At 35.4% G+C, this 12,682-nt stretch overlaps 1 protein-coding gene across 1 annotated transcript in view; it reads right to left on the bottom strand.

Moving 5' to 3' along the window:
* Positions 1-5,371, bottom strand: part of LOC100372627 (sacsin-like) — a 31,542-nt gene extending 26,171 nt beyond the window's left edge. Inside the window, exons 1-3 of the mRNA XM_085498375.1 lie at positions 5,118-5,371; positions 2,903-2,991; positions 2,047-2,305 (exon numbers count right to left, since the gene is read on the bottom strand). Of these exons, the coding sequence (XP_085354501.1) occupies positions 2,047-2,305; positions 2,903-2,991; positions 5,118-5,136 (367 nt within the window). The 5' untranslated portion in view covers positions 5,137-5,371. The remainder of the gene's footprint in view (positions 1-2,046; positions 2,306-2,902; positions 2,992-5,117) is intronic.
* Between the last annotated feature and the right edge of the window lie 7,311 nt (positions 5,372-12,682).

Here is a 12,682-nt window from a genome sequence, read left to right on the forward strand (position 1 = left end):
TGTTGCTCTTGGCATAACGATGATTAACTTGAAAGTTGGGATGAAATGTGGATCTTCCCTGGAAGTTGACTGGTAGATGAATCAATCGACTCGCAGAATCCTGGTTTCCCGGCACCAATTTTGTGGGGATATAGCCAAGAAGATCCACATGTGCGACCGCAACGATCCACCATTTTAAATTTCGTGATAACGAATGCATTGTGGAAGAAATATTAACTGCGCATGTGCACAAGTAGAGCGCTGCTGATTGCGTTAAGCATTCTGGGTAAATCCATTAGAAAACGTGTGGGGGAGGTTTTAAATCAATGTATCAAGAAAGAAAGAATGCACCCATTGACTGCCTAAATGAACTTTATTCTCTTGAAAAAATACAGATATATCACAAATAGCTAACCTAGAATCAGTGAATGGCATCCTTATTCATGGATTTTGTAATTTCTGCCTCGCCATGGCATAGGCTCATCAGGCCTTAAGGCCGGATGAGCCAAAAATACAAAATCAAAGTAAAATAATAAAATACAAAAGTAATACAAAATAAAATTAAAATAAGTTTATAGCCAAAATAATTAAAGCCCATACACTACATCAGATTTTAATCAGATTGGTGTTTTCCCCGCATTTTGTTAAAATAAATACATGTACTCGGAAGTCAGAAACTTTAAACATGAAAGCAGTGGAACATGAATATAAAGTTGTGTACGTCTGCGCAGAAATGAATTGCGTGGTATTTGGGATGAAAATTATGTCATATTATATGCTAATGTTGTGTTAATGTTGACAGTGTGGGGATTACCGATAAGCTAATTTTACGAACTCGTAACATAAATTGTGACAATAGAACTCAAAGCGTTTCCTAACCGGGTGTGAAGGAACTGAGGTATAGTAAAAAAAAAAAAAAAACTAATTGGATAAGAGCCAATTAAAAAATAACAAACACAAGACACTATATATAGATAGGGTACATGACACAATATGGTGATGTAATGTGAATACATAATATACTGTAAAACATGTCTTTTTCGCGAGTATGTCTTTTATTATAAATTCAAAATGGCCACAATTCGCTAAAATTGCATGCCGCTTTTTCAACATGTTTTACAGTAGTTCTTTGTGATGCTGATCGCCAGTGAGGATAAAACCCAAACCCATCACAATATATACATACACATATACAGACAGAATAGCTGCAGTTGTCACACAGGAGCCAAAAATACCAGCCATACATACAATTCCAAGATGATAAACTCTGCTAATGGTGATGACAGATTCAATCAACAAATCAAATGTCAAGCCAATAGCTGAACAGTAGTACATAGTGAATTCAGTCAACTTTCATTTTGAATTTTTGATAAATACTATATAATTTAGATAATTAATATACACAGATTCAGACAGAACATTAATGAGGTATGTGGGCAACCTTATACATGTACCAAATTTCATTAAAATATATATATTTAAGTGCTTCTTGAATGACATCCAGAATTGTTAAAAATTGCTAAAGTTTCATAGCAGGAAAAATCAAAAGTCTGGCTATTTATGAAGCAAACTACCTAATTAGTATGCAGGTTTAAACCAAACTAGTTATTAAAGTCTACAGGATATCCTAAAGCATTATCCAAGTACCACATTTGTTTGAAATATTCTGAATGACCCCTGAGATGTAATAATACAACCCTTCACTATTAAATCTACAAATAAGCGATTTTAAAGGAATAAAACCTCATCAATGTCACAATAGTAGTGCATGAGATTAGATAAATGACAGAGATGTGCCTATGGTCAAAATAAGACATATTTTAATGTGCAGTATACAATAAATGCCAATTTTGGTGTACATACACTACCAATCAAGATATATGCACTTGTAATAGGGCAAATAAACATAAACGTACCTGTGATATGGTAAACAGAATTGAAGCCGAGACCAAACCGACCAACTTTAAGTGGATCATCTGCTTTACCACTTTGTTCAGGTCTTTGGTGTACATACATTACCAATCAAGATATATGCACTTGTAATAGGGCAAATAAACATAAACGTACCTGTGATATGGTAAACAGAATTGAAGCCGAGACCAAACCGACCAACTTTAAGTGGATCATCTGCTTTACCACTTTGTTCAGGTCTTTGTATACTAAACCAATCTTTGTCTTTAAATACAGCATTGTTGTAAGCATACAGTGCTGGACCATGGAATTCTTTTAATTTATCAGACCAGAGACCATCTGTTGGATACTCTGTATTGTCATAGAGGAACTTCACTTCGGTTGCACCAGCATCATCAGCATTTTGAATTATCTCCTAAAGTCAGTAAGATAAAAATATTTATAATATTTTGAAAAGTAACAAACTCAAAGCCATGTACAACTGTCTTGTGGCACTGATCTATAGTAAAATGTCAATTTGAGGCACTGTCCAGAAAATGGTCTGCTCTTTTACGAAAATTTCCTAATGGTTGAAATATGTCGTCTTTGTAAAGTGTCTTACATAAAACAAAGTTGACAATGTTCTGTGTGATCAGAAATTAACTATTTGCCATTATGTTCTTGCAATATCACAACCATGGTAGATATTTTGGTTGTTGCCATGGTGATTACAATTGTTACCATCTTGTTACAATTTTCATAGACCCTGGACACTACATGGACCCGGCCCTGCATCCCAAGTATCGAGCTGATAGTTTTTAAGAAGTCGGAAATAGTAATTGACTAATGACAGATAATCATCTGTATAAACAGCTCCGCTCTGTCATCTTTGATGAAAGTGGAGCAAATAATAGGCCAATTTACAGTGTAACATTAGACCATTATTTACCTAACACGCTTTTTTTTAATTTTCAGGGGGAACATAGCAGTGATTCATTAGGGAAATATAACTGAAAAGTAATTATTTACTCACCTTTAATATCTGTCCGCCTTCAGGATATTTATCAAGAATACGTTTTAAATAAAGATAGAGAGGAGGCACTTCCTGTCCAAATTCTTCATCTAAGAAAATAAAAGGATAAAATTACAAATAATAATAATATTGTCAAGTCATGAATGTTCAATCCCCTAATTTGAACCATTGTAGCCAATCACAACCAATGTTTAGTGTCACATGACTTTATACCTACAAACCAGTCTGGTTCTGAATAGTGTCTGATTGGAAATACCATATACATGATCTGAAAGCTCATTCTTTCATTCAAACAGCCACAAATATCAGGCATACTAGTAGCAAATTAGGCAATAACAAATATTTGTTCTTAAAAGAAATAATGTAATGACACTCTTTGTTCTTTTTTTAATTTGTTGTGGAATTCAATTTGTTTTCTTATTTACAATATTTTGGAAAAACAAAACTTGCACACATAATTGACACACTCCTAACATAAAAATACAAAGTAAACATTGAGAAACTATGTACCTCACAGTGCAGATAATAAAAGCAAAGCACAGAAATAAAACTGTACCGGGGTATGTATGGCACTGTACGTTTTATGTTGATTAAAAGAGCTTAACATGTACAGCATGATCAACGCAAACCATGGCACTAAATCACCTAGCTTAATGGATAAGATGAGATAAATTATATCATAACATGTACAGCATGATCAATGCAAACTATGGCACTAAATCACCTAGCTTAATGGATAAGATGAGATAAACTATATCATAACATGTACAGCATGATCAACGCAAACCATGGCACTAAATCACCTAGCGTAATGGATAAGATGAGATAAACTATATCATAACATGTACAGCATGATCAATGCAAACCATGGCACTAAATCACCTAGCTTAATGGATAAGATGAGATAAAGTATATCATAACATGTACAGCATGATCAACGCAAACCATGGCACTAAATCACCTAGCTTAATGGATAAGATGAGATAAAGTGTATCATAACATGTACAGCATGATCAAAGCAAACCATGGCACTAAATCACTTAGCTTAATGGATAAGATGAGATAAACTATATTATAACATGTACAGCATGATCAACGCAAACCATGGCACTAAATCACCTAGCTTAATAGATAAGATGAGATAAACTATATCATAAGGGACGACGTCAAAAGATCGATGTCGGATAAAAAACTTATTTCCTTTAGTTTGGGGGTGGGGGGTTTTGACCTCAAAAAGTTTCCATCCTTCAAAAACGATTTTAATTTTAATGAAGTCAAAAAAATCTTGGAGTATTTGTAGTTCGTTTTTATTCTATCCAATCATGGACAGAAATAACCGAAAAGGGAAAAAACAGAAAAATGGTTTGGTTCGAGTGTAAATCTGTGCGTCAAATGAGGTGCATTTGTAAAATATTTTCACACCCACCTGACAACCAACTGCTATGCAATACTACTGTCCGATTATCAATTTGTATTTAATGGTGAATGTAGTCTGACGCCATTACCAATATTTATCAATTAAGTTTCAGTGGGGGGTAGGGGGGTTTTGGAATAAAAGTAAAGGAATTAAGTTTTTTATCCGACATCGATCTTTTGACGTCGTCCCTAACATTATAAGAAAGTTGGTCTAAAATCATAGATAGATTTTGTACTTAAAAATTAATCTTTGAAAATACACATCATGGCAGAAGTAGAGATTAAAGATTCATCAGATATAACAATGGAAAAGTCAGTATCTGTTACTAAAGGCCAAAGGTCAACATTTAATATGAATTTACACAACAAAAATTAACAACAAGTTTGTAGGAAAATTATTATTAACATTTTTGGCCTAATTTACTACTCATACCGGTAAGTTAATTTCTTCTTTTATATATGCAATTATAAATTGCAATGAATTATTATATAATAAGTGATTTTTTTAAATGTGACCTATATCCTGATTATGATTAATGTCTATAATGCCAATATTTTGAACATTCTTATGTATATTTATATAATTTTAGCTTTTTCTTAGGTTTTCAAGACAGAAGTCTTTTGTTACCATTCTTTTTTTTTTATTATTCCGCGAAATTTTCAGCTAAGCACAATTCAAACACTATTGTCTGAAAATCAGTAATATTTGGCATGTCTTTGGAGTTTGATGAGATCTAGAGCATATCCTAAGATGAGACAAACAGACAGATATTTCTCGACATAAAATTACAAATCGTACCTGAATCACTGCTATCCATGGCTTAATTCAACATCTTCTAAATCTGCATAGGATTAAACCATTCAGTCCTGTGAATTATGCACATATTTAAAGAATTATGAGATATGGTTTTTGCTAATTTTAATCTGTGCCAAAATGAGAACCCACATACATCATGTAGCCTTGTGCATATTTATTACCTATAAAATTTAACTCTTTTAGATAGAACTATTTTGCCCATAGAAGCACTAGCATACATCTCTCGTCCAACTGGTGCGAAAACATTTATTTTATCACATTGCACATTTTGCCAACATATTTCATCACACTATACTGGGGATGGAATAAACTTTAATTTGGTAATTATATTATTCTAGATCATTTTTTTAAAAGATCATAAATGTCATGTAACATGCATTCAAATTTTACATGCATTCTAAATGTCGTATATGGTTTCATATCAAACCTGACACGGCAATGCAAGAAATGATATCATAGACATTGGACGATCATTAAAAGTGAGGAAGTGTGCTATATATTTGCCTGCAATGACTGTGGACTGCCACTGAAGTGATATGGGATGTACGCTTGAAAATAATTGAACGACAACACTAATGCAATCAATGTTCAACCCTCCAACAGGACAAAAGCATAATAATCGCCTAATGTGTTGAATGTAATGTGAAAATACTGACACTCCCAGGTTGCATGAAATTCTTGTGGGTACAGCTACATCACAGAACATCATTTGTTGCTTGACACGTTTACCACTGTGACTGTATATACCATGCATTTCTACGGGCTTTGTGTGAGCTGCTGTGGAACACTGGGTGAAGAGCTATAGTGACAACATCTAAAGTGTGAAAAACAACACAAACTCAAATTTGAGGTAATCCTGAACAAGAAAATTTCCATATGTTGCCAATGAAGGGGTATAATCTTTTTACACTGTCTCAAGAACTAGCCAGTTTCCTGAGAGTTTTCTGCCTTTGTTTTCACCAAATATGGTTGCCAATTGGTAAAAATGCCCAGGTTTCCACCCAAAAGAATTAGAATCACACCACCTAGTATTGCCATTGGGAATTTTTACTTTTTACAAGGTTGTGAACAATAATCACACATTACAAGTATACCTCAAAGTATGCACAAAGACAGTATATGCTGGAGTATAGACTGACACGCAGCGGAAAATAATGCATTACGGTGACAGATGTATAATAATACCAATTATTAAAGTTATTTTTAAAAATTTGGAAATACTGATAATAATTCAAATAGTTCATAGCAATTGGCTCAGTAACTACAGCCATAATGTGAGCTTATCGTGCTTTCACATAGAAACTTTGACCTTCCACATAATCAAAATAAAACGCTTGCTGATAGGATATGATATTCAACTCATTCATATCAATTAGAACTCACAATGATGTTTGTAATAATACCATTTCTTGATTGGTCAATTTGCAAGCCAGCTATGTAGTGTTTGTGGGAATATCAATAAAATGTTTATATCCTCCCAAGGTTTCTTGTATTTCATCTTTGCATTTTTGCAAGCCCTTCAACAATTGAAGGTCATATTGTAGAATACAAACTATGATGACCACATGGAAGTTTGAAAATCTAGAATCAGAATCACCACTAACTTAAACAGAATTATATGACACCATCCCATGGCAACACTTTACTTTATGGTACTTTTATTTTTAGAAAGTGATGTTCATCAACAAATTTGCTATATTAATGATTGTGTATTTGTTTTACTTTTTTGCAATTTTTTTTACAATCAAAACCAGGTATGACCACCATTTTAATTTGATGTCTAAGAAAGAATTTCGGAAAGATGAACAGGTCTTATATTAATGATTTTGGGGACTAAAAATACTGGGTAGGTAGGTTTTTTTATTTCAATTATTTTTTTTAACTTTAGCTTTGAGTTTGTACTCTTACATTATATTATATTATTGCTAGAACAAAATCACAGTTTAACTACGGATAATTACACCTAAGTTAGATTTCAGGTTATGAGTGCTTGGCATTCACTACATAACTGAAAGTAAATGAATGAAAAAATCACAATATTGTGAAATTTCCACAGCTAATTTGCATACTACTAAATAATTCTTGGCTCATTCACATAAATCATATCAATTTATTTTTATTTAGACTCATGAGAACAAAATTTCTCAAATATCCTGACTAGCTAATTCCAGGAAAACCTAGCTGCCTCATGTGAAGTCAAAACGATTTACAATATGCAAATCAAATCTTTTTCAAATTGCCCAGCTTCATAATGCTATGAGAACCTGATGAGTTAACCTGTATGGACAAATTTGTGGTTAGTTACAGCTAATACTTGAGATAACGTGTGATATTGCAGGGAGCAATATGTAATTTTATATTCCATATCAAAGATATCCTATAGTATGGGTCAATACCGTAAAATTATAATTTATGCGATATTATATATTTGGGGGAGGGTGAAGGGTTAGAATTAAGAAATAATCATTCACCAACTCATGAGTCAACTGTCAACAGACTGTAATAGACCTTAACACTAGAATTTTGTAAAAAAGAAAAGTTGACTGCGGCCTGACTCCCCCCCCCCCTCCGACAAAAGGTTTCCACCCCAAACAAATTCAAGTTCCTGATTGGTCAGATTGAAAAACTTCGTCCAGAAATAGCTCTTTTAGAATTATTCCGTAACAGTATTATATGTGCAGTAGTGTGTTCCTCTAAAAACTAAACACTGAAATTGTACTGAGACTGAATTTCACCACCTTGGTTCATTCTTGGGTCAGTTTGTATCCACACCCCCTACATGTATGGTTATAGTCAAAAATGTACACCTCGGATTAGTTTTTGATAACTCCTCCCTTGAAATATACAATGGTGTTTCAGCACCCCGGAAACCATTTGTTTACCAATACTACCCTGGACGATCATTCCCCCAAATGTACCAAACGGAATTAATAGTCCAAAATTTACCCTTCGGATTTAACATCTAACTGAATGAATCTAATACAGTGACCCCTAGGGGAGGCCCGGAACAGAAAAAAAGTTGTGGATACAAACTGCAATAACCCAACCACAGTCACTTGGGGGCTGAAAATCAATAAATACTAATTTTCAAAAAAAAAATCATCTGCTATACGTATATAAATAAATTATTTATATACGTATAGCGGATGATTTTTATTGAAAATTAGTATTTATTGATTTTCAGCCCCCACGTGACTGTGAACCCAACTCTTCGGAAGCCATATTGAAATCATCAGCCTGTGGAATTGATTTACGGTAACCCCTCCTCCCGGAACAGAAAAAGTACATTATTTTATACCCTCCGGGATTATACCATCCATATGGGGGTGTGTGGATACAAACTGGAATGGCCCATTGACTGCACTACTATTCACTGCGCACTGCGCATCTACAGCGCCATTAGGCCACAAGCTGGCTCGCTGATTTATACATGAACCACAGGGAGCCCAGGAACTATAATCAACTGTAATACGCAGTCTCTATGAGCAGGGGGGGGGGGTATCGGCTGGTATCTAGTGTACGAAATAGACAAGGGATGAAGGCTCCAGTCAGCTCATATTTTTAAACTCGAAAAAACAGACAAAAAGAATGAAAAATAAAATCTATAAAAAATACCAGATTGAAGAATATTAGTTGCTCCTCCAAATTCCGCCAAAGCCTTACTCACATTTTACCGATATCTGCAGAATAAATCAAGAAAACTACACAAATTGACTCCATTTAGGAATTCCTAACGGTTTGCCCGAACGCACGGCACAGTTGGAGGCGTGGCCTGTTCAGCATTTGTCAACAACCAATCACAAGACTGGTTACGAACCACATCGAGGTCACGACTCGGTTAGCCTTGCTCAACTGGTTCGTAACCAGTCTTGTGATTGGTTGTTGACAAATGCTGAACAGGCCACGCCTCCAACGGTGTCGTGCGTTCGGACTAACCGTTAGGAATTCCTAAATGGAGTCAATTTGTGTAGTTTTCTTGATTTATTCTGCAGATATCGGTAAAATGTAGGTAAGGCTTTGGCGAAATTCGAAGGAGCAACTAATATTCTTCAACCTGGTATTTTTTTTAGATTTTATTTTTTATTTTTTTCGTCTGTTTTTTCGAGTTTAAAAAATGTGAGCTGGCTGGAGCCTTCACCCCTTGTCTATTTCTTACACTAGATACCAGCCGATACCCCCCCCCCCCGCTCATAGAGACTGCGTATTACAGTTGATTATAGTTCCTGGGCTCCCTGTGCATGAACTTAGGATCAGCGCGCCTATCAAACACCTTGTCGGTGCTCATCGAATGCCACCAAGTGTAGTGCAAAAATATCCGAGTGTTCACTAACCTCAAAACATAAAGTTTCACCAATTCTCTTACGACAACTTCGACTAGGTTCCACTGTGGAATGTCGTGTCATGAAGACAGGACCCCCTAGGCGGATAAAAACATTAAAATGAGCAATGATTTCCTGGAAATACGCCGAACAAAGAGTGTGTAATTCTACGTATGCGTCAAGTATTCGGAGAAATAAACACCCGGTTTTACAAATTATAGTACGGGTTAATTACAGTTTGATTTCTGCATTGCGTTGAATTACAAATATAATACGGCCTGTGACGTATAAAGCGAGACCTAGTGTATGACAATGAGATAGCGTTTTCATTCCATATGCCCAAACATACACGATATGACTACGGGTGAGCTATTTTAAATTCGGGGAGGGGGTTCTAAATTGTATTTTTTTCAGCTCAGCAACAACAACAAATTCTCGGCACTGTCGTTACACATTTATGTAGTAATTGGTATACTCAAATTTCAAACATTAAATAACGTATTTAAATATATAATATTGAAGATATTCACATATTGGCTGATATTTTTGCCACAAAAAGTCATATTTGCGCTTTCGAATTCGTTATACATCGCATGACACCCATATCGAAAACAACGTGATGCAACGAATAGGGCGCATAATAATATGAGGTTATTACGAGGATACCTCAAAGTACCGGTATGCACGAAGTCAGTACAGCGGAAGTATCGACCGACGCACAGCGGAGGTCGATGCGATGGCGTATTGTCTGAGTGCATACTTTGAGGTATACTTGTAAAGAGCTTATCATTATACATCTTTTCCTTCCGAGGATACATCATGGGAATGCCGAAATACGAAAAGTTTAGAACAGAATAGGCGAACTTCATAGCGTGGAGTCCGGCCAAACCTTGGTGACAGCCATGTTTGTGTTTATTATTAGAGGACGCTTACGCGCGTAATCGTTCCATATTTGGAATTCGCATTTCCTTATATAGTAGGATGAAAATTCCCCGTAAATACCGCAAAATTACGGCAAGCTGTAGCTTATGGCGTCACGGTGACAGATGTATAATAATATAATTTATGTGGCCTAATTAACTAAAATGAAAACCGCGTAGGACCGAATGACCGGATGTTACCGATATGAAGTGAATTATTACGACTTTAGATTTTACTATGTATGGCGCGCCAGAGAATCACAAATGATGAGGCTGATATAAAATACAATTTAGAATTCATTTTGCACAAGGTGATACACGAGGGCGCTAAATCGGTACATGATTCTACATGAACACAGTATCTCACATTCTAAGCATAAATATAAAGGCATAACACACCAAACACATATACAGTATATACAGTTCGTGAACATAAACGGTCCAATAACATTCAGAATATAATTTTTACAGGGAATTAATGTGGAGCATTAACAGAAAGTATTTTGTTACTCTGTTGCTTAATCGGCTAGATTATACATCGGCTACTATATCTATTTTCGAGATAAAAAATACATAACATTCATGTACAAATCAAAACCGTTGCAGTTACGTACATATCCACGACAGTCAACAAAATGTGGAAGCAAGAGATATTCCTTTATAACATATTAGTGTCAATACAAATATGGGAATACTTTTTTGTGATACATGTATCGTTCAATTTATCGCGCTATGATTTTGTCTGACACTTGATGGAGCGCGGTCTTTCGATTCCCGGCAAATTATCGAGGGATGAGTTGTCAGACTCTATGAAGTCTGGGATACTTGTCAAAATTACGGTGTCCTTGAAAACGATACCATAATACGTGTGAAGATATCAGACGACCGAAAAACAATAACAATAGTGTTTGAAAAGTGCCGTCTAGCATCACCATGGAAGGTTTAAACGAGCCCACCATACGACACACTGAGATGCCTACCACCAAGTTCATTATCATTATATTATTTGACTGGGAAATAAGTTGACATTTCAAAAACATGACGGAAATTTATCTAGGTTCTTCACAAATAATTATTTTTATTGAACTCATCTCACAACTCATACTCACTTTGCCAGATGACGTTATGTTTGTCGACAAATAGAATGCATTTCAACGCTCTTGAAAATTACAGTCTGGCGGCCATTATTAACGGCTATAAATAAACAAAACGAGTATCAGTTGTGTGTTTACATCTAAAATTAAAAAGGTACTGTCAAAGAAATATTATGTATTGTAACGACGATTGGTAACGACAGTTCCTTCGATGTGATTGAAGTCTGTCGGACAAAAACACGAGTACTAGTAACCAATTGTCTCACAGACGACTCCAATGTCTCGCACATGAATGAGTGAATATATGCGAAAAACAGGTCGTTAGATATGTGAACTGGTGGCATCTTTGTCGACAAAGTACGACATTCGTAGTCTAACACCATGAACAGTAGACTACACCATGCCAGTTCTCAAAAAAGTTCCCAAGGCAAATGACAAATAGGACAAAACGTCCCCATCAAGATCAGTTCTATTCAGCCGCAATTGCTTCATTCCATCGCTTTCCAAGATATATCGTTGCTATGCTAATATTCTGTACGTGACACGAACTGTGAATTTCTAATTATCTAGGTGTAACTCGTACGTTGCATGGACGAATTAATTATATTTTGGAGATCGGTATAAATCTGTTATTAGTAAACAAATTTAAATAACTAAATATAAATACGTCGTACTCGAAAAATACGAGTTAGAAATAGATAAATACATATAACGGTAAGAACTCAGTCGGTAATATACAATACATGTGTGTGACCGAAACGTCTTTGGTCGGAACTACCGACCACACACATGTTATTTATTTTTGGTTGTGTTCTTGTCGTAATAAGGTGGGGGTATTTTAATTTTCCAATATCCACCATGTTTAAAGTCAAATTGACTATGAACGGCGTATTTTGCCAAAGGTGTGGATCAGACAATAGATGTGGGAAAACAAATTGTCTATAAGTGCCTCCCAGAATTAGGCATGCTTGTTAAAGTGCCTGTGCAATGCCCACCCTCACGTTTCCCATTTTAGATCTGTGTCCCACTGAAATGGGCAGTTATTGTTTTTTTTTGCTGAAAATGATTACTCGTATCCAGCGTCCATTGTCCAGTCGTACGTCTCGCGATTTTATAACAATGAGACGGCGTATTGAGATGCAAATACGTGAGAATCTACTTGTATAAAAGGCGATACGTTTAGCAAACACCACATCAGTCTGCGCACACCAGCA

The sequence above is a fragment of the Saccoglossus kowalevskii genome, chromosome 4 (genome assembly GCF_978046115.1).
Source record: "Saccoglossus kowalevskii chromosome 4, keSacKowa6.1, whole genome shotgun sequence".
Classification (NCBI taxonomy): Eukaryota; Metazoa; Hemichordata; class Enteropneusta; family Harrimaniidae; genus Saccoglossus; species Saccoglossus kowalevskii.